Genomic DNA, 24,338 nt, shown 5'->3' on the forward strand with positions numbered 1-24,338 from the left:
AATGCCCGACAAGGGTGAAAGAGAATGAGGTGGCCAAAGGCAGGGCTGTCCAGAGCATTTCATATGTAGCAGCTGTTAAAAGGGTTGAGGGTTTGAATGGTGCTCCTGAAGAGTCCATGGTGGTGGATAGGCCTTCACTGCAGGCTGCAGGGGTTGCCTTTCACCAGCAGGATCCTGACATTTTAAAGGTTAAGAAGGTGGACTTTGTGGCCTTTATAGCTGTGGTGATAAATGGCACTGCATGTCCTTCTTATTGAATTCCGAGGTGCATATTGAAGATGTTAGATGAACTGTCCAAATTTACTTTTCGTCAGCCAACAAGATGAGTCCAGGAAGATAGAAATCATTGTGGATGCGGTTGAGTGGTTCCTGGGGCTGAAAGATTTCTCGGCGAAGGAGTTACATGGAGTATTGTCACAAGCCGTCCCACCCCCTCAGGCCCTAGAGCCGGAGAAGGGAGATATGGAGAACTGGAAGAAGGAAGAAGAGGGAGTTTTGTTTTGTCAATGTACTATTTTGATATGGGTGGATTAAGTTAGTTTCCCTATTATGTATGGGTTTTCTTTTTACCTTGTTTTGGTTTCAACCCATCCAGTTGGTGGCGGCAATACACCTTTTGGGGTTGTAGTCCGCCACAAACCCCACTGAAGAAGAAGAAGACGGTGGAGAGCAGTGGCAGATTATGACGTATCCAAGCTCGAGCCCGTTTTACCGCAGTATCCTCGCGCCGCAGTAATACAGAACAGTCAGTCGCGCGTCGCCGTCGTCTGTGTCTGTAGATTAGTCTTCTATCGCTAGACTATAGAACCTGTCGTCATCACCGGTGGATTGAAAAGCCTATAATTTATATTGAAACACCTTGCGCCTTTTACCGGACTAGACAGACGGATACCGGTTATTATCGGGACATCTCATTTTACAGCGCCAGACAGCCGAATCCTCATCTTTAGTTGACACAGAGGACAAACAGCCGAACGAAACGCACCGTGCACCATGAACAACAAGGAAGATGAGCGCGTGGACACCGGAGCCAAGGAGCCCTACTTCTGGAACCCCCGGACGCACGAGTTCCTGGGCCGGACCGCGAGCAGCTGGGGTCAGTCTCTCTCTCCCTCTCTCTCTCTCTCTCTCTCTCTCTCTCTCTCTCTCTCTCTCTCTCTCTCTCTCTCTCCTCTCTCTCTCTCTCTCTCTCTCTCTCTCTCTCTCTCTCTCTCTCTCTCTCTCTCTCTCTCTCTCTCTCTCTCTCTCTCTCTCTCTCTCTCTCTACCACTCTCTCTCTCTCTCTCTCTCTACCACTCTCTCTCTCTCTACTCTCTCTCTCTCTCTCTCTCTCTACTCTCTCTCTCTCTTCTCTCTCTCTCTCTCTCTCTCTCTCTCTCTCTCTCTCTCTCTCTCTCTCTCTCTCTCTCTCTCTCTCTCTCTCTCTCTCTCTCTCTCTCTCTCTCTCTCTCTCTCTCTACCACTCTCTCTCTCTCTCTCTCTCTACCACTCTCTCTCTCTCTCTCTCTCTCTCTCTCTCTCTCTCTCTCTCTCTCTCTGTCTGTCTGTCTGTCTCTCTCTCTCTGTCTGTCTGTCTGTCTATCTATCTCTCTCTCTCTCTCTGTCTCTCTCTCGCTGTCTCTCTCTCTCTCTCTGTCTCTCTCTCTCTCTCTGTCTCTCTCTACCTCTCTCTCTCTCTCTCTACCTCTCTCTCTCTCTCTCTCTCTCTCTCTCTCTCTCTCTCTCTCTCTCTCTCTCTCTCTCTCTCTCTCTCTCTCTCTCTCTCTCTCTCTCTCTCTCTCTCTCTCTCTCTCTCTCTCTCTCTCTCTCTCTCTCTCTCTCTCTCTCTCTCTCTCCCCTTTCAGTCCAGTAGGCTGACATTATATGATGTGAGGTGTGTGTGTCGAAGGGCTTTTGTCAGCGGGTGATTGTCAAGCAAATAACTGCAGGTCTCATGGTAATTGACCGTTAATGAACATAAACATTTAGCATCTCCTGTCTTCCACGCATAGCCTACAAGCCCCTGATGCTGACCTTTGGAACATCTACATTTAAAAAAGTATAATACATCTATTTAATATAGCCTACACCTTCACAATAAATCCATTAATTATTTTGGACAGGTCTAAAGAAACATGATATGAAGAAAATGTAGTCTATTTCAGAAGAACAGAATAGCATCCTCTGAGTTGTCCTGATGTTAGGTCCTGATCTGGCCATATGGCTGTGGGCGACACTAGTTCATTTAGACAAGATCTGCTTAGAATTCCGTGGCATTATTTTATATTATTTTCCTCAGCCAACAAGATGAGTAACGAACAGCGAATCACCAGCCTTTGTCAATCTACTATCCCCCATTGTACAAAAGTTGACGGATTCTATTGGTCAACTTGTCCTTCTGTATGAGAAATAAATATTCCAAACATAGTCTGGGACAGTTGTGGGATGCGATAGATCCCAAATTAATACAACCACTAGCATCAAACAAACATTTAAAAGCAATGAGGCTGATGCAACAGATCAGAACTTATAGCTTAAAATGTTGATAAACTATTAGGCTATTTCTTCACATTATAAGGGCAGCAATGCGCTCACGCAGTAGGCTATAAGTGCAAATGTCCTCCTCTTTTTAATAGAGGCCATCAAAACTCTGTTTTCTCAAGCAATTGCATAGCCTATAGAAATGCTGGGCAACATGAGCTCATGGGCTCTCATGAAGCGTTTGATTAGATTTCCGATTACATTTGCACTGATGTCAGAGTGATTAGAGGGACAATAGAGTGCTGAGTACCAGGCAGTTAGCAAGTTTGGTAGGCTACTAATGACCATCAGCAGCATCAGAGCTTGGAGAAGCCTAATTACCGTGAATAACCGGTCACGTGGAATTTGACTGTCTTCATGACTCGTAACCGCCGGTGTGGCGATATTACGGTCACCTTAACAGCCGTAGGTGTGTGTCAGTCCTCACACACTCACAGATGGAAAACACACACACACACACAGGTTGATCTGCGGTGATCTAGCATGATGAGGATGTTGTCATTATGCCCAATCTATATTAGAGGAAGGTTACAGAGAGGAGAGAGAGAGAGAGAGAGGAGAGCGAGAGAGAACGAGAGAGAGGGTATGTGATGACTAGTCTAATCTGGATTAAGGCACAAGTAGAATTTGATTCGTCTGTTTAATCTGGCTGCTGAGCGTCTGCTGCTGGACAGAACACAGAACATACAACACAGAACATACAACACAGAACATACAACATAGAACTCAGCACAGAACATAGAACACATAATATAGAACATAGAACACACAACATATAACACAAAACATACAACACAGAACATAGAACACAGCATAGAACATTGAATACTTAATATAGAACATAGAAGACAGAAAATAGAACATAGAACTCAGAATATAGAACACAGAACTCAGAATATAGAACACAGAACTCAGAATATAGAACAGAACACAGAACTCAGAATATAAAACACAGAACTCAGAATATAGAACAGAACACAGAACTCTGAATATAGAACACAGAACTCAGAATATATAACACAGAATATAGAACACAGAACTCAGAATATAGAACATCGAACATAGAATACAGAACACAGAACACGGAACACAGTCCAGTATCTGTTCTGTACTCTGTTCTGTTCTCTACATCCACACAAACACACACACACACACACACACACAACCTTGCGTGAGGGTTGTCCTCAGTATGACTGTGTATAATCCATGTATAATCTTTATTCTAGAGAGGAGGGCGGGAGGGAGGGAGGGAGGGAGGGAGCGAGGGAGGGAGGAGAGCAAACAGAAAGCAGCATTCTAAATAAACCATCTGAAATGATTAATCCAGGATCAGAATGCATTCAGGAGAGGTACTGGACACAGGAGGTAGTGTGTCTGTGTGTGTTGTGTGTGTGTGTGTGTGTGTGTGGAGGAGGAGAGAGAGAGGAGGGGGGAAGAGCAGAAGAGGAGGAGAGAGGGGAAGAGGAGGAGAGAGAGGAGGAGGAGAGAGAGAGGGGAAGAGGAGGAGAGAGAGAGAGGGGAAGAGGAGGAGAGAGAGGAGGAGAGAGAGAGAGAGAGGGGAAGAGGAGGAGGAGGAGAGAGAGAGAGGGGGAAGAGGAGGAGAGAGATGAGGAGCGAGAGAGAGGGGAAGAGGAGGAGAGAGAGAGAGAGGGGAAGAGGAGGAGAGAGAGTGAGAGGGGAAGAGGAGGAGAGAGGAGGAGAGGGAGGAGGAGGAGCGAGAGAGAGAGAGGGGAAGAGGAGGAGAGAGAGGAGGAGAGAGAGAGAGGGGAAGAGGAGGAGAGAGGGGAAGAGGAGGAGAGAGAGAGGGGAAGAGGAGGAGAGAGAGATGGGAAGTGGAGGAGAGGGAGAAGAGCGAGATGGGAGGAGAGAGAGGAAATAGAGAGAGCGGAAGAGGAGGAGAGAGAGGGGGAGAGGAGAGATGAGTGAGAAGGAGATGAGAGAGAGAGGAGAGAACGATGGGAGGAGAGGAGAGGAGAGGAGAGGAGATGAGAGGAGATGAGAGGTTGCCGCCATGATGTTGAATGTTCTTCCCTTCAGGATTGAGGGGACAAGCTAGACAGTCACACACAACATGCAAACACACACACACATACACACAAACACTAACATACACACAAAAACAAACATACACACAAGCCTAAGGCTCAGATGACTCATAATAGACTCCCACAAGAAAGAGAGAGAGAGAGAGAGAGAGAGAGAGAGAGAGAGAGAGAGAGAGAGAGAGAGAGAGAGAGAGAGAGAGAGAGAATCTGGCAAAAAAATACTTCAATCAGTTATAGAACCCATTGCCCTTTATGGTTTTGAGGTCTAGGGTCCACTCACTAACCAATAATTCACAAAAATGGACAAACACCAAATTGAGACTCTGCATGCAAAATTCTGCAAAAATATCCCCCGTATACAACATGAAACACCAAATAATACATGCAGAGCAGAATTAGGCCAATACCCGCTAATTATCAAAATCCAGAAAAGAGCCGTTAAATTCTACAACCACCTAAAAGGAAGCGATTCCCAAACCTTCCATAACAAAGTCATCACCTACAGAGAGATGAACTTGGAGAAGAGTCCCCTAAGTAAGCTGGTCCTGGGGCTCTGTTCACAAACACAAACCGACCTCACAGAGCCCCAGGACAACAACAACAACAACAACAACAACAACAACAACAACAACAACACAATTAGACCCAACCAAATCATGAGAAAACAAAAAGAGAATTACTTGACACATTGGAAAGAATTAACAAAAAAACAGAGCAAACTAGAATGCTATTTGGCCCTAAACAGAGAGTACACAGTGGCAGAATACCTGACCACTGTGACTGACCCAATATTAAGGAAAGCTTTGACTATGTACAGACTCAGTGAGCATAGCCTTGCTATTGAGAAAGGCCGCCGTAGGCAGACCTGGCTCTCAAGAGAAGACAGGCTATGTGCACACTGCCCACAAAATGAGGTGGAAACTGAGCTGCATTTCCTAACCTCCTGCCAAATGTATGACCATTTTAGAGACACATATTTTCCTCAGATTACACAGATCCACAAAGAATTCGAAAACAAACCCAATTTTGATAAACTCCCTTATCTACTGGGTGAAAAACCACAGTGTGCCATCACAGCTGCAAGATTTGTGACCTGTTGCCACAAGAAAAGGGCAACCAGTGAAGAACAAACACCATTGTAAATACAACCCATATTTATGTTTATTTATTTTCCAATTTGTACTTTAACTATTTTCACATTGTTACAACACTGTATATAGACATAATATGACATTTGAAATGTCTTTATTCTTTTGGAACTTTTGTGAGTGTAATGTTGACTGTTCATTTTTTATTATCTATTTCACTTGCTTTGGCAATGTTAACATATGTTTCCCATGCCAATAAAGCCCTTAAATTGAATTGAATTGAGAGAGAGAGAGAGTCAAAAACCCTCCACTTTAGGCGTCCACATGCTTCCCAGCCGAAACAGTTCGGAAGAGTTTGTGCATATATTATGACAACATTTTGTGACGTTTCTGTTCGTTTTGGACTTCGGTAATGTTTTTTCCCGCTGTTCTGTTTCTTTAGGCAAGCCGAAGTCAGTAGCCAAACTCTACGCCCCTTCTTCTGTGATTGGTCAACAGTAGAGATTCTTCAGTAAAGTCTTTGTTGTCATTCAACTCGTTTTTATGCACATTCTTTCATTGAGAAATACTGTACCAAACATCTTAGTTAGATCTCCTCTGCAAAAACGTCAAAATGAATGACAGATTTCTTGAGTCTTAAATAAATTCTGACTATTCGGAAGAAGTGTATATTAGCTACGGCGTCTCAAAATGGACAAACAGTACTATTACCACTTTTTTCAAGCGAAGGTAGTATCGAGCACACTGGTTGGGTTTGGCTAGCCGAGTTCAGCTGATGCCTTTACAAACATACACACTTATTGTTGGTTTTTGAATTGTGCTCCTCTCCTGTGTGTGTGTGTGTGTGTGTGTGTGTGTGTGTGTGTGTGTGTGTGTGTGTGTGTGTGTGTATGAGACAGGAGACAGAAAGAGATTATAGCCCCTCCTCCACATCACCATTCATACAGCAGTATGTAGGTTAGAGAGAGGAGAGGAGAGGAGAGGAGAGGAGAGGAGAGGAGAGGAGAGGAGAGGAGAGGAGAGGAGAGGAGAGGAGAGGACAGCAGTATGTAGGTTACAGAGAGGGGAGAGGAGAGGACAGCAGTATGTAGGTTACAGAGAGGGGAGAGGAGAGGACAGCAGTATGTAGGTTACAGAGAGAGGAGAGGACAGCAGTATGTAGGTTACAGAGAGAGGAGAGGACAGCAGTATGTAGGTTACAGAGAGAGGAGAGGAGAGGACAGCAGTATGTAGGTTACAGAGAGAGGAGAGGACAGCAGTATGTAGGTTACAGAGAGGGGAGAGGAGAGGACAGCAGTATGTAGGTTACAGAGAGAGGAGAGGACAGCAGTATGTAGGTTACAGAGAGAGGAGAGGACAGCAGTATGTAGGTTACAGAGAGGGGAGAGGAGAGGACAGCAGTATGTAGGTTACAGAGAGAGGAGAGGACAGCAGTATGTAGGTTACAGAGAGAGGAGAGGAGAGGACAGCAGTATGTAGGTTACAGAGAGAGGAGAGGAGAGGACAGCAGTATGTAGGTTACAGAGAGAGGAGAGGAGAGGAGAGGACAGCAGTATGTAGGTTACAGAGAGAGGAGAGGAGAGGACAGCAGTATGTAGGTTACAGAGAGAGGAGAGGAGAGGACAGCAGTATGTAGGTTACAGAGAGAGGAGAGGACAGCAGTATGTAGGTTACAGAGAGAGGAGAGGAGAGGACAGCAGTATGTAGGTTACAGAGAGAGGAGAGGACAGCAGTATGTAGGTTACAGAGAGAGGAGAGGAGAGGACAGCAGTATGTAGGTTACAGAGAGAGGAGAGGACAGCAGTATGTAGGTTAGAGAGAGAGGAGAGGACAGCAGTATGTAGGTTACAGAGAGAGGAGAGGACAGCAGTATGTAGGTTACAGAGAGAGGAGAGGAGAGGACAGCAGTATGTGGGTTACAGAGAGGGGAGAGGAGAGGACAGCAGTATGTAGGTTACAGAGAGAGGAGAGGACAGCAGTATGTAGGTTACAGAGAGAGGAGAGGAGAGGAGAGGACAGCAGTATGTAGGTTACAGAGAGAGGAGAGGAGAGGACAGCAGTATGTGGGTTACAGAGAGGGGAGAGGAGAGGACAGCAGTATGTAGGTTACAGAGAGAGGAGAGGACAGCAGTATGTAGGTTAGAGAGAGAGGAGAGGACAGCAGTATGTAGGTTACAGAGAGAGGAGAGGACAGCAGTATGTAGGTTACAGAGAGAGGAGAGGAGAGGACAGCAGTATGTAGGTTACAGAGAGAGGAGAGGAGAGGACAGCAGTATGTAGGTTACAGAGAGAGGAGAGGAGAGGACAGCAGTATGTAGGTTACAGAGAGAGGAGAGGACAGCAGTATGTAGGTTACAGAGAGAGGAGAGGACAGCAGTATGTAGGTTACAGAGAGAGGAGAGGACAGCAGTATGTAGGTTACAGAGAGAGGAGAGGAGAGGAGAGGACAGCAGTATGTAGGTTACAGAGAGAGGAGAGGAGAGGACAGCAGTATGTAGGTTACAGAGAGAGAGAGGAGAGGACAGCAGTATGTAGGTTACAGAGAGAGGAGAGGACAGCAGTATGTAGGTTACAGAGAGAGGAGAGGACAGCAGTATGTAGGTTACAGAGAGAGGAGAGGACAGCAGTATGTAGGTTACAGAGAGAGGAGAGGACAGCAGTATGTAGGTTACAGAGAGAGGAGAGGACAGCAGTATGTAGGTTACAGAGAGAGGAGAGGAGAGGACAGCAGTATGTAGGTTACAGAGAGAGGAGAGGAGAGGACAGCAGTATGTAGGTTACAGAGAGAGGAGAGGAGAGGACAGCAGTATGTGGGTTACAGAGAGGGGAGAGGAGAGGACAGCAGTATGTAGGTTACAGAGAGAGGAGAGGAGAGGACAGCAGTATGTAGGTTACAGAGAGAGGAGAGGACAGCAGTATGTAGGTTACAGAGAGAGGAGAGGAGAGGAGAGGACAGCAGTATGTAGGTTACAGAGAGAGGAGAGGAGAGGACAGCAGTATGTAGGTTACAGAGAGAGGAGAGGAGAGGACAGCAGTATGTAGGTTACAGAGAGAGGAGAGGAGAGGAGAGGACAGCAGTATGTAGGTTACAGAGAGAGAAGAGGAGAGGAGAGGACAGCAGTATGTAGGTTACAGAGAGAGGAGAGGACAGCAGTATGTAGGTTACAGAGAGAGGAGAGGAGAGAACAGCAGTATGTAGGTTACAGAGAGAGGAGAGGACAGCAGTATGTAGGTTACAGAGAGAGGAGAGGACAGGACAGCAGTATGTAGGTTACAGAGAGAGGAGAGGAGAGGACAGCAGTATGTAGGTTACAGAGAGAGAGGAGAGGAGAGGACAGCAGTATGTAGGTTACAGAGAGAGGAGAGGAGAGGACAGCAGTATGTAGGTTACAGAGAGAGGAGAGGAGAGGACAGCAGTATGTAGGTTACAGAGAGAGGAGAGGACAGCAGTATGTAGGTTACAGAGAGAGGAGAGGAGAGGAGAGGACAGCAGTATGTAGGTTACAGAGAGAGGAGAGGACAGCAGTATGTAGGTTACAGAGAGAGGAGAGGAGAGGACAGCAGTATGTAGGTTACAGAGAGAGGAGAGGAGAGGACAGCAGTATGTAGGTTACAGAGAGAGGAGAGGACAGCAGTATGTAGGTTACAGAGAGAGGAGAGGACAGCAGTATGTAGGTTACAGAGAGAGGAGAGGACAGCAGTATGTAGGTTACAGAGAGAGGAGAGGACAGCAGTATGTAGGTTACAGAGAGAGGAGAGGAGAGGAGAGGAGAGGACAGCAGTATGTAGGTTACAGAGAGGGGAGAGGAGAGGAGAGGACAGCAGTATGTAGGTTACAGAGAGAGGAGAGGAGAGGAGAGGAGAGGACAGCAGTATGTAGGTTACAGAGAGAGGAGAGGACAGCAGTATGTAGGTTACAGAGAGAGGAGAGGACAGCAGTATGTAGGTTACAGAGAGAGGAGAGGAGAGGACAGCAGTATGTAGGTTACAGAGAGAGGAGAGGAGAGGACAGCAGTATGTAGGTTACAGAGAGAGGAGAGGAGAGGACAGCAGTATGTAGGTTACAGAGAGAGGAGAGGAGAGGACAGCAGTATGTGGGTTACAGAGAGGGGAGAGGAGAGGACAGCAGTATGTAGGTTACAGAGAGAGGAGAGGAGAGGAGAGGACAGCAGTATGTAGGTTACAGAGAGAGGAGAGGAGAGGAGAGGAGAGGACAGCAGTATGTAGGTTACAGAGAGAGGAGAGGACAGCAGTATGTAGGTTAGAGAGAGAGGAGAGGACAGCAGTATGTAGGTTACAGAGAGAGGAGAGGACAGCAGTATGTAGGTTACAGAGAGAGGAGAGGAGAGGACAGCAGTATGTAGGTTACAGAGAGAGGGAGAGGAGAGGACAGCAGTATGTAGGTTACAGAGAGAGGAGAGGAGAGGACAGCAGTATGTAGGTTACAGAGAGAGGAGAGGACAGCAGTATGTAGGTTACAGAGAGAGGAGAGGACAGCAGTATGTAGGTTACAGAGAGAGGAGAGGACAGCAGTATGTAGGTTACAGAGAGAGGAGAGGACAGCAGTATGTAGGTTACAGAGAGAGGAGAGGAGAGGACAGCAGTATGTAGGTTACAGAGAGAGGAGAGGAGAGGACAGCAGTATGTAGGTTACAGAGAGAGGAGAGGAGAGGACAGCAGTATGTGGGTTACAGAGAGGGGAGAGGAGAGGACAGCAGTATGTAGGTTACAGAGAGAGGAGAGGAGAGGAGAGGACAGCAGTATGTAGGTTACAGAGAGAGAAGAGGAGAGGAGAGGACAGCAGTATGTAGGTTACAGAGAGAGGAGAGGACAGCAGTATGTAGGTTACAGAGAGAGGAGAGGAGAGAACAGCAGTATGTAGGTTACAGAGAGAGGAGAGGACAGCAGTATGTAGGTTACAGAGAGAGGAGAGGACAGGACAGCAGTATGTAGGTTACAGAGAGAGGAGAGGAGAGGACAGCAGTATGTAGGTTACAGAGAGAGAGGAGAGGAGAGTACAGCAGTATGTAGGTTACAGAGAGAGGAGAGGAGAGGACAGCAGTATGTAGGTTACAGAGAGAGGAGAGGAGAGGACAGCAGTATGTAGGTTACAGAGAGAGGAGAGGACAGCAGTATGTAGGTTACAGAGAGAGGAGAGGAGAGGAGAGGACAGCAGTATGTAGGTTACAGAGAGAGGAGAGGACAGCAGTATGTAGGTTACAGAGAGAGGAGAGGAGAGGACAGCAGTATGTAGGTTACAGAGAGAGGAGAGGAGAGGACAGCAGTATGTAGGTTACAGAGAGAGGAGAGGACAGCAGTATGTAGGTTACAGAGAGAGGAGAGGAGAGGACAGCAGTATGTGGGTTACAGAGAGAGGAGAGGACAGCAGTATGTAGGTTACAGAGAGAGGAGAGGACAGCAGTATGTAGGTTACAGAGAGAGGAGAGGAGAGGACAGCAGTATGTAGGTTACAGAGAGGGGAGAGGAGAGGACAGCAGTATGTAGGTTACAGAGAGAGGAGAGGAGAGGACAGCAGTATGTAGGTTACAGAGAGAGGAGAGGACAGCAGTATGTAGGTTACAGAGAGAGGAGAGGAGAGGACAGCAGTATGTAGGTTACAGAGAGAGGAGAGGAGAGGACAGCAGTATGTAGGTTACAGAGAGGGGAGAGGAGAGGACAGCAGTATGTAGGTTACAGAGAGAGGAGAGGACAGCAGTATGTAGGTTACAGAGAGAGGAGAGGAGAGGACAGCAGTATGTAGGTTACAGAGAGAGGAGAGGACAGCAGTATGTAGGTTACAGAGAGAGGAGAGGACAGCAGTATGTAGGTTACAGAGAGAGGAGAAGAGAGGACAGCAGTATGTAGGTTACAGAGAGAGGAGAGGAGAGGACAGCAGTATGTAGGTTACAGAGAGAGGAGAGGAGAGGACAGCAGTATGTAGGTTACAGAGAGAGGCGAGGACAGCAGTATGTGGGTTACAGAGAGAGGAGAGGAGAGGACAGCAGTATGTAGGTTACAGAGAGAGGAGAGAAACAGAGGGAGGGAGAGAAACAGAGGGAGGAAGAGGGAGAGAAACAGAGGGAGGGAGAGAAACAGAGGGAGGGAGAGGGAGAGAAACAGAGGGAGGGAGAGGGAGAGAAACAGAGGGAGGGAGAGAAACAGAGGGAGGGAGAGGGAGAGAAACAGAGGGAGGGAGAGAGAGAGAAACAGAGGGAGGGAGAGAGAGAGAAACAGAGGGAGGGAGAGGGAGAGAAACAGAGGGAGGGAGAGAGAGAGAAACAGAGGGAGGGAGAGAAACAGAGGGAGGGAGAGGGAGAGAAACAGAGGGAGGGAGAGAGAGAGAAACAGAGGGAGGGAGAGAAACAGAGGGAGGGAGAGAGAGAGAAACAGAGGGAGGGAGAGAAACAGAGGGAGGGAGAGGGAGAGAAACAGAGGGAGGGAGATAAACAGAGGGAGGGAGAGAGAGAGAAACAGAGGGAGGGAGAGGGAGAGAAACAGAGGGAGGGAGAGAAACAGAGGGAGGGAGAGAGAGAGAAACAGAGGGAGGGAGAGGGAGAGAAACAGAGGGAGGGAGAGAAACAGAGGGAGGGAGAGAGAGAGAAACAGAGGGAGGGAGAGAAACAGAGGGAGGGAGAGGGAGAGAAACAGAGGGAGGGAGATAAACAGAGGGAGGGAGAGAGAGAGAAACAGAGGGAGAGAGAGAAACATAGGGAGGGAGAAGGAGAGAAACAGAGGGAGGGAGAGGGAGAGAAACAGAGGGAGGGAGAGAGAGAGAAACAGAGGGAGGGAGAGAGAGAGAAACAGAGGGAGGGAGAGGGAGAGAAACAGAGGGAGGGAGAGAGAGAGAAACAGAGGGAGGGAGAGAGAGAGAAACAGAGGGAGGGAGAGAGAGAGAAACAGAGGGAGGGAGAGGGAGAGAAACAGAGGGAGGGAGAGAGAGAGAAACAGAGGGAGGGAGAGAAACAGAGGGAGGGAGAGGGAGAGAAACAGAGGGAGGGAGAGAGAGAGAAACAGAGGGAGGGAGAGAAACAGAGGGAGGGAGAGGGAGAGAAACAGAGGGAGGGAGAGAAACAGAGGGAGGGAGAGGGAGAGAAACAGAGGGAGGGAGAGAAACAGAGGGAGGGAGAGGGAGAGAAACAGAGGGAGAGGGAGAGAAACAGAGGGAGGGAGAGAAACAGAGGGAGGGAGAGGGAGAGAAACAGAGGGAGGGAGAGAAACAGAGGGAGGGAGAGAAACAGAGGGAGGGAGAGGGAGAGAAACAGAGGGAGGGAGAGAAACAGAGGGAGGGAGCGAGAGAAACAGAGGGAGGGAGAGGGAGAGAAACAGAGGGAGGGAGAGAAACAGAGGGAGGGAGAGGGAGAGAAACAGAGGGAGGGAGCGAGAGAAACAGAGGGAGGGAGAGGGAGAGAAACAGAGGGAGGGAGAGAGAGAGAAACAGAGGGAGAGGGAGAGAGAGAAACAGAGGGAGGGAGCGAGAGAAACAGAGGGAGGGAGAGGGAGAGAAACAGAGGGAGGGAGAGAGAGAGAAACAGAGGGAGGGAGAGAGAGAGAGAAACAGAGGGAGGGAGAGAAAGAGAAACAGAGAGAGAGGGAGAGAGAGAAACAGAGGGAGGGAGCGAGAGAAACAGAGGGAGGGAGAGGGAGAGAAACAGAGGGAGGAGAGAGAGAGAGAAACAGAGGGAGGGAGAGAGAGAGAGAAACAGAGGGAGGGAGAGAGAGAGAAACAGAGGGAGGGAGAGAGAGAGAAACAGAGGGAGGGAGAGGGAGAGAAACAGAGAGAGAGGGAGAGAGAGAAACAGAGGGAGGGAGCGAGAGAAACAGAGGGAGGGAGAGGGAGAGAAACAGAGGGAGGGAGAGAGAGAGAAACAGAGGGAGGGAGAGAGAGAGAGAAACAGAGGGAGGGAGAGAGAGAGAAACAGAGGGAGGGAGAGAGAGAGAAACAGAGGGAGGGAGAGAGAGAGAAACAGAGGGAGGGAGAGGGAGAGAAACAGAGGGAGAGGGAGAGAAACAGAGGGAGAGGGAGGGAGAGAAACAGAGGGAGGGAGAGAGAGAGAAACAGAGGGAGGGAGTAGGTGGCCTATAGATCACAGGCCTGCCTAAAACCAAGGTCATTTTCCAGCTGTTATGGTCAGTCTATCTGTTTGGAGAAGGTACTGCCCTGTTTCAGCTGTTATGTTCAGTCTATCTGTTTGGAGAAGGTACTGCCCTGTTTCAGCTGTTATGGTCAGTCTATCTGTTTGGAGAAGGTACTGCCCTGTTTCAGCTGTTATGGTCAGTCTATCTGTTTGGAGAAGGTACTGCCCTGTTTCAGCTGTTATGGTCAGTCTATCTGTTTGGAGAAGGTACTGCTCTGTTTCAGCTGTTATGTTCAGTCTATCTGTTTGGAGAAGGTACTGCCCTGTTTCAGCTGTTATGTTCAGTCTATCTGTTTGGAGAAGGTACTGCCCTGTTTCAGCTGTTATGGTCAGTCTATCTGTTTGGAGAAGGTACTGCCCTGTTTCAGCTGTTATGTTCAGTCTATCTGTTTGGAGAAGGTACTGCCCTGTTTCAGCTGTTATGGTCAGTCTATCTGTTTGGAGAAGGTACTGCCCCTGTTTCAGCTGTTATGGTCAGTCTATCTGTTTGGAGAAGGTACTGCCCTGTTTCAGCTGTTATGGTCAGTCTATCTGTTTGGAGAAGGTACTGCCCTGTTTCAGCTGTTATGGTCAGTCTATCTGTTTGGAGAAGGTACTGCCCTGTTTCAGCTGTTATGGTCAGTCTATCTGTTTGGAGAAGGTACTGCCCTGTTTCAGCTGTTATGTTCAGTCTATCTGTTTGGAGAAGGTACTGACTGCCCTGTTTCAGCTGTTATGGTCAGTCTAGCTGTATGGAGGAGAAGGTACTGCTCTGTTTCAGCTGTTATGGTCAGTCTAGCTGTATGGAGGAGAAGGTACTGCTCTGTTTCAGCTGTTATGGTCAGTCTAGCTGTATGGAGGAGAAGGTACTGCTCTGTTTCAGCTGTTATGGTCAGTCTAGCTGTATGGAGAAGGTACTGCTCTGTTTCAGCTGTTATGGTCAGTCTAGCTGTATGGAGGAGAAGGTACTGCTCTGTTTCAGCTGTTATGGTCAGTCTAGCTGTATGGAGGAGAAGGTACTGCTCTGTTTCAGCTGTTATGGTCAGTCTAGCTGTATGGAGAAGGTACTGCTCTGTTTCAGCTGTTATGGTCAGTCTATCTGTATGGAGGAGAAGGTACTGCTCTGTTTCAGCTGTTATGGTCAGTCTAGCTGTATGGAGGAGAAGCCCATTGATGCCCCACGAGGTGAGATCTTGCATGGAGGCCCAGACCGAGGGTGATTGACTGTCATCTTGTACTTCTTCCATTTTCTAATAATTGCGCCAACAGTTGTTGCCTTCTCACCAAGCTGCTTGCCTATTGTCCTGTAGCCCATCCCATGCTTGTGCAGGTCTACAATTTTATCCCTGATGTCCTTACACAGCTCTCTGGTCTTGGCCATTGTGGAGAGGTTGGAGTCTGTTTTGATTGAGTGTGTGGACAGGTGTCTTTTATACAGGTAACGAGTTCAAACAGGTGCAGTTAATATAGGTAATGAGTGGAGAACAGGAGGGCTTCTTAAAGAAAAACTAACAGGTCTGTGAGAGCCGGAATTCTTACTGGTTGGTAGGTGATCAAATACTTATGTCATGCAATAAAATGCAAATTCATTACTTAAAAGTCATACAATGTGATTTTCTGGATTTTTGTTTTAGATTCCGTCTCTCACAGTTGAAGTGTACCTATGATTAAAATTACAGACTTCTACATGCTTTGTAAGTAGGAAAACCTGCAAAATCGGCAGTGTATCAAATACTTGTTCTCCCCACTGTATATAACATAACATATATAACCTAACATATATAACCTAACATATATAACCTAACATATATAACATATATAACCTAACATATATAACCTAACATATAACATATATAACCTAACATATATAACCTAACATATATAACATATATAACCTAACATATATAACCTAACATATAACATATATAACCTAACATATATAACATATATAACCTAACATATATAACCTAACATATAACATATATAACCTAACATATATAACCTAACATATATAACCTAACATATATAACATATATAACCTAACATATATAACCTAACATATAACATATATAACCTAACATATATAACATATATAACCTAACATATATAACCTAACATATAACATATATAACCTAACATATATAACATACAGTGTGTGTGATGGTGTGTGTGTGATGGTGTGTGTGTGATGGTGTGTGTGTGATGTTGTGTGTGTATGTGTGTGATGGTGTGTATGTGATGGTGTGTGTGTGATGGTGTGTGTGATGTGATGGTGTATGTGTGTGTGATGATGTGTATGTAATGTTGTGTGTGTGATGGTGTGTGTGTGTGTGATGGTGTGTATGTGATGGTGTGTGATGTGATGGTGTATGAAGTTGTGTATGTGATGGTGTGTATGTGATGGTGTGTGATGTGATGGTGTATGAAGTTGTGTATGTGATGGTGTGTATGTACATTTTACATTTTACATTTTAGTCATTTAGCAGACGCTCTTATCCAGAGCGACTTACAGGAGCAATTAGGGTTAAGTGCCTTGCTCAAGGGCACATTTACGTCATTTAGCAGACGCTCTTATCCAGAGCGACTTACAAATTGGTGCATTCACCCTATAGCCAGTGGGATAACCACTTTACAATTTTTTTATTTTTTCTTTTTTTCTTTTTTCTTTTTTTTTGGGGGGGGTAGAAGGATTACTTTATCCTATCCCAGGTATTCCTTAAAGAGGTGGGGTTTCAAATGTCTCCGGAAGGTGGTGAGTGACTCCGCTGTCCTGGCGTCGTGAGGGAGCTTGTTCCACCATTGGGGTGCCAGAGCAGCGAACAGTTTTGACTGGGCTGAGCGGGAACTATGCTTCCGCAGAGGAAGGGAGCCAGCAGGCCAGAGGTGGATGAACGCAATGCCCTCGTTTGGGTGTAGGGACTGATCAGAGCCTGAAGGTACGGAGGTGCCGTTCCCCTCACTGCTCCATAGGCAAGCACCATGGTCTTGTAACGGATGCGAGCTTCAACTGGAAGCCAGTGGAGTGTGCGGAGGAGGGGGGTGACGTGAGAGAACTTGGGAAGGTTGAACACCAGACGGGCTGCGGCATTCTGGATGAGTTGTAGGGGTTTAATGGCACAGGCAGGGAGGCCAGCCAACAGCGAAGTTGCAGTAATCCAGACGGGAGATGACAAGTGCCTGGATTAGGACCTGTGCCGCTTCCTGTGTAAGGCAGGGTCGTACTCTCCGAATGTTGTAGAGCATGAACCTGCAGGATCGGGTCACCGCCTTGATGTTAGCGGAGAACGACAGGGTGTTGTCCAGGGTCACGCCAAGGCTCTTCGCACTCTGGGAGGAGGACACAACGGAGTTGTCAACCGTGATGGCGAGATCATGGAACGGGCAGTCCTTCCCCGGGAGGAAGAGCAGCTCCGTCTTGCCAGGGTTCAGCTTGAGGTGGTGATCCGTCATCCATACTGATATGTCTGCCAGACATGCAGAGATGCGATTCGCCACCTGGTTATCAGAAGGGGGAAAGGAGAAGATTAGTTGTGTATCGTCAGCGTAGCAATGATAGGAGAGGCCATGTGAGGATATGACAGAGCCAAGTGACTTGGTGTATAGGGAGAATAGGAGAGGGCCTAGAACTGAGCCCTGGGGGACACCAGTGGTGAGAGCACGTGGTGCGGAGACAGCTTCTCGCCACGCCACTTGGTAGGGAGCGACCGGTCAGGTAGGACGCAATCCAGGAGTGAGCCGCGCCGGAGATGCCCAGCTCGGAGAGGGTGGAGAGGAGGATCTGATGGTTCACAGTATCAAAGGCAGCAGACAGGTCTAGAAGGACAAGAGCAGAGGAGAGAGAGTTAGCTTTAGCAGTGCGGAGAGCCTCCGTGACACAGAGAAGAGCAGTCTCAGTTGAATGACCAGTCCTGAAACCTGACTGGTTTGGATCAAGAAGGTCATTCTGAGAGAGATAGCAAGAGAGTTGGCTAAAGACGGCACGCTCAATAGTTTTGGAAAGAAAAGAAAGAAGGGATACTGGTCTGTAGTTGTTGACATCAGTGGGATCGAGTGTTGGTTTTTTGAGAAGGGGTGCAACTCTCGCTCTCTTGAAGACGGAAGGGACATAGCCAGCGGTCAAGGATGAGTTGATCAGCGAGGTGAGGTAGGGGAGAAGGTCACCGGAGATGGTCTGGAGAAGAGAGGAGGGGATGGGGTCAAGCGGGCAGGTTGTTGGGCGGCCTGCAGTCACAAGTCGCAGGATTTTATCTGGAGAGAGAGGGGAGAAAGAAGTCAAAGCATAGGGTAGGGCAGTGTGAGTAGGACCAGCAGTGTCATTAGACTTAACAAACGAGGATCGGATGTCGTCAACCTTCTTTTCAAAGTGGTTGACGAAGTCATCCACAGAGAGAGAGGAGGGGGGGGAGGATTCAGCAGGGAGGAAAATGTGGCAAAGAGCTTCCTAGGGTTAGAGGCAGATGCTTGGAATTTAGAGTGGTAGAAGGTGGCCTTAGCAGCAGAAACAGATGAAGAAAATGTAGAGAGGAGGGAGTGAAAAGATGCCAGGTCGGCAGGGAGTTTAGTGGGGCAGAGTGAGTAGTGTTGGAGGAGAGCGAGAGAGAAAAGGAAACAAAGTAGTGGTCGGAGACATGGAGGGGAGTTGCAGTGAGATTAGTAGAAGAGCAGCATCTAGTAAAGATGAGGTCTAGCGTATTGCCTGCCTTGTGAGTAGGGGGGGACGGTGAGAGGGTGAGGTCAAAAGAGGAGAGGAGTGGAAAGAAGGAGGCAGAGAGAAATGAGTCAAATTGTCATGAGCCCTCTCACTCCACCGGGTTACCACCTTAATTTGTTTCCACTATCTTCCACTCTGCTCACCTCCCTCTCTCTACTCAGCCTAACTAGCTCCACCTGTCCCTGCTCTGCTCGGCTCTAATTACTCTGCCAGCTGCGCTGCATTACCCACTAACCTCTCCCAGTATTTAAGGCCCTGTCTTTCAGCTCTCCGGTGTCAGATCGTCTGCAAAGCTCACACCCGGAACCTGTTTGCTCGCGCTTCTGGCTCACCCTGGTTTTGTGACCCCGGACCTGCCTGTTTTTTGGATACTCTTCTGCCTCAGGAGATCCAGACCTGCTTCTGCCATTACGACTCCTGACTACTCTTCAATCCCGGTAACTCTGACCAGCCTTCTGCCTTGCTACTACGTATTTTGGATTTCCCTTGAACTGTACTGCTGCCTGGTTTCATTCCGCCCTGTTGTGTCTGTGTCTCCCCCCCCCCAGGACTTCTGGACCACCCACCACCGGCTTCATAGGACGCATCGCTGCCACTGGGGGGCACAGACCCAGCGCATTGGACGGGATCCCTGTTACCCCTGGAGCCTTCATTCACTCCCTACTTCCCTTTTCCCTTAAGTTTAATAAACTTTCTGGTGTGACGCAATTGTGGTCCTCTGGTCGTCTGTCTGAACCGTGACAGTACGATCTGACCATTATGGACTCAGCGCACACTTTCCCCGACATGGAAACCGATGAGCATGAGCAGCAGTTCCAGCAGCAGCAACAACAACTCGCCATGATCATTCAACTCCTCACCAACCTTACCCCAGCCAGTCTGCCCACCAGCCCAGCCCCGAGTTACCTGCCCCGGTCATTGCAGCCGCTGCTCCGGAACCCAAGATTGGAAACCCCGAGCGGTTCAACGGCGATTCAACCCAGGTCCGGCCATTCCTGACTAGCTGCCGACTTCAGTTCTCCTTGCAGCCAAGGACCTTCGCCACGGAGGGGGCTAAAGTTGGGTATGCCATCACTCACCTGACGGGCCGAGCTCGACTCTGGGGAACAGCAGAGTTCGAACGTCAAACCCCCGCATGTGCAACCTTCGACCTGTTTGCTGAGGAGATGCTGAAGGTGTTTGACCTGGATTCACCCACCGCAGAGGCGTCTCGTGAACTGTTCAGTATTCGACAAGGCAGACGTACAGTCGCAGACCATTCCATCGACTTCCGAACCCTGGCTAGACGAAGTTCTTGGAACACACCATCGTTGGTGGACGCGTTCTTCCATAGTTTGGCTGACTATATCAAGGACGAGTTGGTCTCCCATGAACTGCCTTCCACTCTTGATGAAGCCATCGCACTGACTGTCAGGATCGACAGAAGGATACAGACCCGTCGTCGTGAGAGGGGGGCGCCAAGGTCCACCTACTACCGGCATTCGGAGAGATCCGACTGGGCTCCTGTCATCTACTGCCACTCACCCAGGTCAGCTTGATCAGTCTGAGCCTATGGAGATTGGGCGAGCCTCCCTCACTCCTGCAGAGCGCCAGCGCCGCTTCACCTCAAACCTCTGCCTCTATTGTGGAGGTGATGGACATCGTGTGGTAACCTGCCCTTTAAAGGGCCGAAGCTCACCGGGCGTAGGGGAGTCCGGTTGAGTTCAATGACCATCCAGTCCTCCGACCGCAAACCCTGCTGCAAGTTCACCTCCGCCTCTCTGACTCAACTCACACCCTGGCTGCTCTGGTGGATTCTGGCGCCGAAGCCAACATAATGGACATCAAGCTGGCACGCCAACTGGGACTGGAGAACCTCCGTTTGACACCTCCTATTCCTGCCCGGGCACTGGACGGACACTTACTCGGATCGGTCACTCATGTCACGGCCCCGGTCTCGATGGGTCTGTCCGGAAACCATCAAGAAACTATCCAGTTTCACCTGCTCCCCTCTCCAGGCCAACCCCTCATCCTGGGTTACCCATGGCTCCGCCGGCACAACCCTCAGCTCGACTGGGTGACCGGGGTGATCAGGGAGTGGGGGAGAGGACTGCCACCGAACCTGCCTGCTTGCTGCCGCACTACCCCCTCGGCCAGTACCTACTAACTCCGCTCCTGACCTCTCCAATGTCCCAGAATGCTACCATGGTCTCAGAGAGGTGTTTAACAAAGCAAGAGCCACATCTCTGCCCCCTCACCGACCGTACGACTGTGCCATCGACCTCCTCCCTGGAACAGCTCCTCCAAGGGGTCGTCTTTATTCGTTGTCTGCTCCTGAAAGAAAGTCCATGGAGGACTACATCAATGGCTCTCTGTCCGCAGGATTAATCCGTTCATCTTCATCTCCTGCTGGTGCTGGCTTCTTCTTTGTGGGGAAGAAGGACGGATCTCTTCGCCCCTGCATCGACTACAGGGGACTCAACGACATCACAGTGAAAACCGTTACCCTCTGCCTCTGCTCACCTCTGCTTTTGAGTTGCTCCAGGGAGCCACTGTTTTTACCAAGTTGGATCTCAGAAACGCTTACCACCTAGTGCGGATCCGGGAGGGAGATGAATGGAAAACCGCATTCAATACACCAACAGGCCACTACGAGTATCTGGTTATGCCTTTTGGCCTCACCAATGCTCCTGCTGTGTTCCAGGCTCTAGTGAATGATGTACTGCGGGACATGTTAAACAAGTTTGTCTTCGTTTACCTGGATGACATCTTAATTTACTCCAGAAACCTGTCTGAACACACCCGCCATGTCCAGCAAGTCCTTCATCGTCTTCTGGAGAATTCCCCTCTACGCCAAGGCAGAGAAATGTGAGTTTCACGTCAAGACAGTGGCCTTCCTGGGGTACATAGTGGCAGAAGGAAGTATCCAAATGGATCCTGCCAAAGTATCAGCAGTCACTTCATGGCCAGTTCCGGAGAACAGAAAGAAGCTGCAACAGTTTCTGGGGTTTGCTAACTTCTATAGGAAGTTTATCCGGAACTACAGTACCGTTGCTGCCCCTCTCACTGCTCTAACCAGCACCAAGCAACCCTTCACCTGGACCCCAGCAGCCGACAAAGCCTTCAGTACCCTCAAGGTGAGGTTCACCTCCGCTCCCATCCTCCAGATGCCTGATGTGGACCGGCAATTCATTGTGGAGGTGGACGCCTCGGATGTGGGAGTTGGTGCTGTGATTTCTCAGTGGGCTGCGGAGGATAGGAAGCTCCATCCCTGTGCCTTTTTCTCACGTCGGTTGTCCCCCTCTGAGTGCAATTACGACACAGGGAACCGTGAGCTGCTGGCTGTGAAACTTGCCTTGGAGGAGTGGCGTCACTGGCTGGAGGGGTCCACCATTCCATTTCTCGTTTGGACCGATCATAAGAACTTGGAGTACATCCGCGACGGCCAAACGGTTGAACCCAGGCAGTCCCGCTGGGCCCTGTTCTTCACCAGGTTTAATTTCACTCTGTCATACCGGCCTGGATCACGCAACACCAAGCCAGACGCCCTCTCCCGTCAATTCCAGAAGGATGACACCCCCTCCAAGGACCCTGTGTCGATTCTGCCAAGTCCCTGCATCGTTGCAGCTCTGACCTGGGCTGTTGAGGAACAGGTGCTGGAGGCTCTCCGTAACCAGCCAGGTCCCAGCACTTGCCCAGCTGACCGCCTTTTTGTCCCCGAAGACCTGAGGTCCCAGGTCATTCAGTGGGGACATGACTCCCGCCTAGCTTGTCACCCTGGCTCCACCCGCACTTACAACCTGCTCGCCCAGAGGTTCTGGTGGCCCTCTCTGAGGAAGGATGTACGGGAATTCGTCCAAGCCTGCCCCATCTGCAACCAACACAAGTCGTCCTGCCAGCCCCCAGCCGGATTGCTGCAGCCCCTGCCTGTGCCCAGACGTCCCTGGTCTCACATCGCCCTTGACTTTGTCACGGGGCTGCCCCCCTTCAAGTGGCATGACCGTCATTCTCACCATCGTTGACCGTTTCAGCAAGATGGCACACTTCATTCCCCTCCCCAAGCTCCCAACCGCCAAGGAGACCGCCCAGGTGGTCCTGGAACACGTCTTCCGGATCCACGGACTGCCAAGGGATGTTGTTTCTGACCGTGGTCCACAATTCTCCTCCGCTTTTGGAAGGAGTTCTGTCACCTGCTGGGAGCCACAGTCAGTCTGACTTCCGGATTCCATCCCCAATCCAATGGGCAGTCAGAGCGGGCTAATCAGGAGCTCGAGAAGGCACTGCGATGCATGACTTCACGCAACCCCCACTCCTGGTCGCAGCAATTGACATGGGTGGAGTACGCACACAATTCTCTGACCTGCTCTGCCATCGGTATGTCCCCTTTCCAATGTGTTTATGGATACCAGCCTCCTCTATTTGCCAGCCAGGAGGAGGAGGTTACTTGCCCATCTGCACTTGCTTTTGCCCGTCGATGTCGCCGCACCTGGTCACAAGCCCGAGCCACACTCCTCAGGTCCGTTGCCAGCTACACTACCGGGGCCAACCGTCGGAGAATTCCTGCTCCCACCTACCATGTTGGTCAAAGGGTGTGGTTGTCATCGAAGAACCTGCCACTCAGGGTGGAGTCGCAGAAGCTGGCACCTCGGTTCATTGGCCCATTCCCTATCATAAGAGTGATTAGCCCAACTGCTGTCCGGCTCCAACTGCCTAATTCCCTGAGGGTGCACCCCACTTTCCATGTGTCTAAGATTAAGCCCATCCATGAGAGTCCGCTGGTCCCTGCTGCGCCTGGTCCTCCTCCTCCACGGCTCGTCGATGGTGGTCTGGTTTACACCGTCCGCCGCCTGCTTCGGTCCAGACGGAGGGGTAGGGGTCTCCAGTACCTCATTGACTGGGAGGGCTATGGACCTGAGGAAAGGACCTGGGTGCCAGCTAGTCGGATTGTGGATAGGACTCTCATCACCGCTTTCCACTCAACGGCATCCGGATCAACCTGCAATCCGTAGGGGCCGCCCCAGAGGGGTCCCCAACCGTCCGGCCCGCTCGGCTTCCTGTCCTGTGCCTGATCCTGTCTCGGGACCTGTCCCATCTCCCGACCACGGCCCTCCGGCTTCCTCCGAGGATGAGGACGTTCACTGGACCGTTCGGAGGAGTTCTAGCCCTCCTCCGGCTCCCCTCCTCCCGCCCGGCGTGGTGTTGCTCTTGGGACTTCTGGGGCCGTCCCTTGGGGGTTCTGTCATGAGCCCTCTCACTCCACCGGGTTACCACCTTAATTTGTTTCCACTATCTTCCACTCTGCTCACCTCCCTCTCTCTACTCAGCCTAACTAGCTCCACCTGTCCCTGCTCTGCTCGGCTCTAATTACTCTGCCAGCTGCGCTGCATTACCCACTAACCTCTCCCAGTATTTAAGGCCCTGTCTTTCAGCTCTCCGGTGTCAGATCGTCTGCAAAGCTCACACCCGGAACCTGTTTGCTCGCGCTTCTGGCTCACCCTGGTTTTGTGACCCCGGACCTGCCTGTTTTTTGGATACTCTTCTGCCTCAGGAGATCCAGACCTGCTTCTGCCATTACGACTCCTGACTACTCTTCAATCCCGGTAACTCTGACCAGCCTTCTGCCTTGCTACTACGTATTTTGGATTTCCCTTGAACTGTACTGCTGCCTGGTTTCATTCCGCCCTGTTGTGTCTGTGTCTCCCCCCCCCCCAGGACTTCTGGACCACCCACCACCGGCTTCATAGGACGCATCGCTGCCACTGGGGGGGGCACAGACCCAGCGCATTGGACGGGATCCCTGTTACCCCTGGAGCCTTCATTCACTCCCTACTTCCCTTTTCCCTTAAGTTTAATAAACTTTCTGGTGTGACGCAATTGTGGT

At 49.7% G+C, this 24,338-nt stretch overlaps 1 protein-coding gene across 2 annotated transcripts in view; it reads left to right on the top strand.

Moving 5' to 3' along the window:
• Positions 1–708: 708 nt before the first annotated feature.
• Positions 709–24,338, top strand: part of LOC121557777 (sodium/potassium-transporting ATPase subunit beta-2) — a 48,836-nt gene continuing 25,206 nt past the window's right edge. The window contains exon 1 of one of the 2 annotated variants that reach the window (XM_045214493.1): positions 709–1,096. In XM_045214493.1, the coding sequence (XP_045070428.1) occupies positions 994–1,096 (103 nt within the window). In that variant the 5' untranslated portion in view covers positions 709–993. The remainder of the gene's footprint in view (positions 1,097–24,338) is intronic. The other variant, XM_041871250.2, reaches the window with a different exon arrangement.

Source organism: Coregonus clupeaformis, unplaced genomic scaffold, assembly GCF_020615455.1.
Source record: "Coregonus clupeaformis isolate EN_2021a unplaced genomic scaffold, ASM2061545v1 scaf0269, whole genome shotgun sequence".
In the NCBI taxonomy this organism is placed as follows: domain Eukaryota; kingdom Metazoa; phylum Chordata; class Actinopteri; order Salmoniformes; family Salmonidae; genus Coregonus; species Coregonus clupeaformis.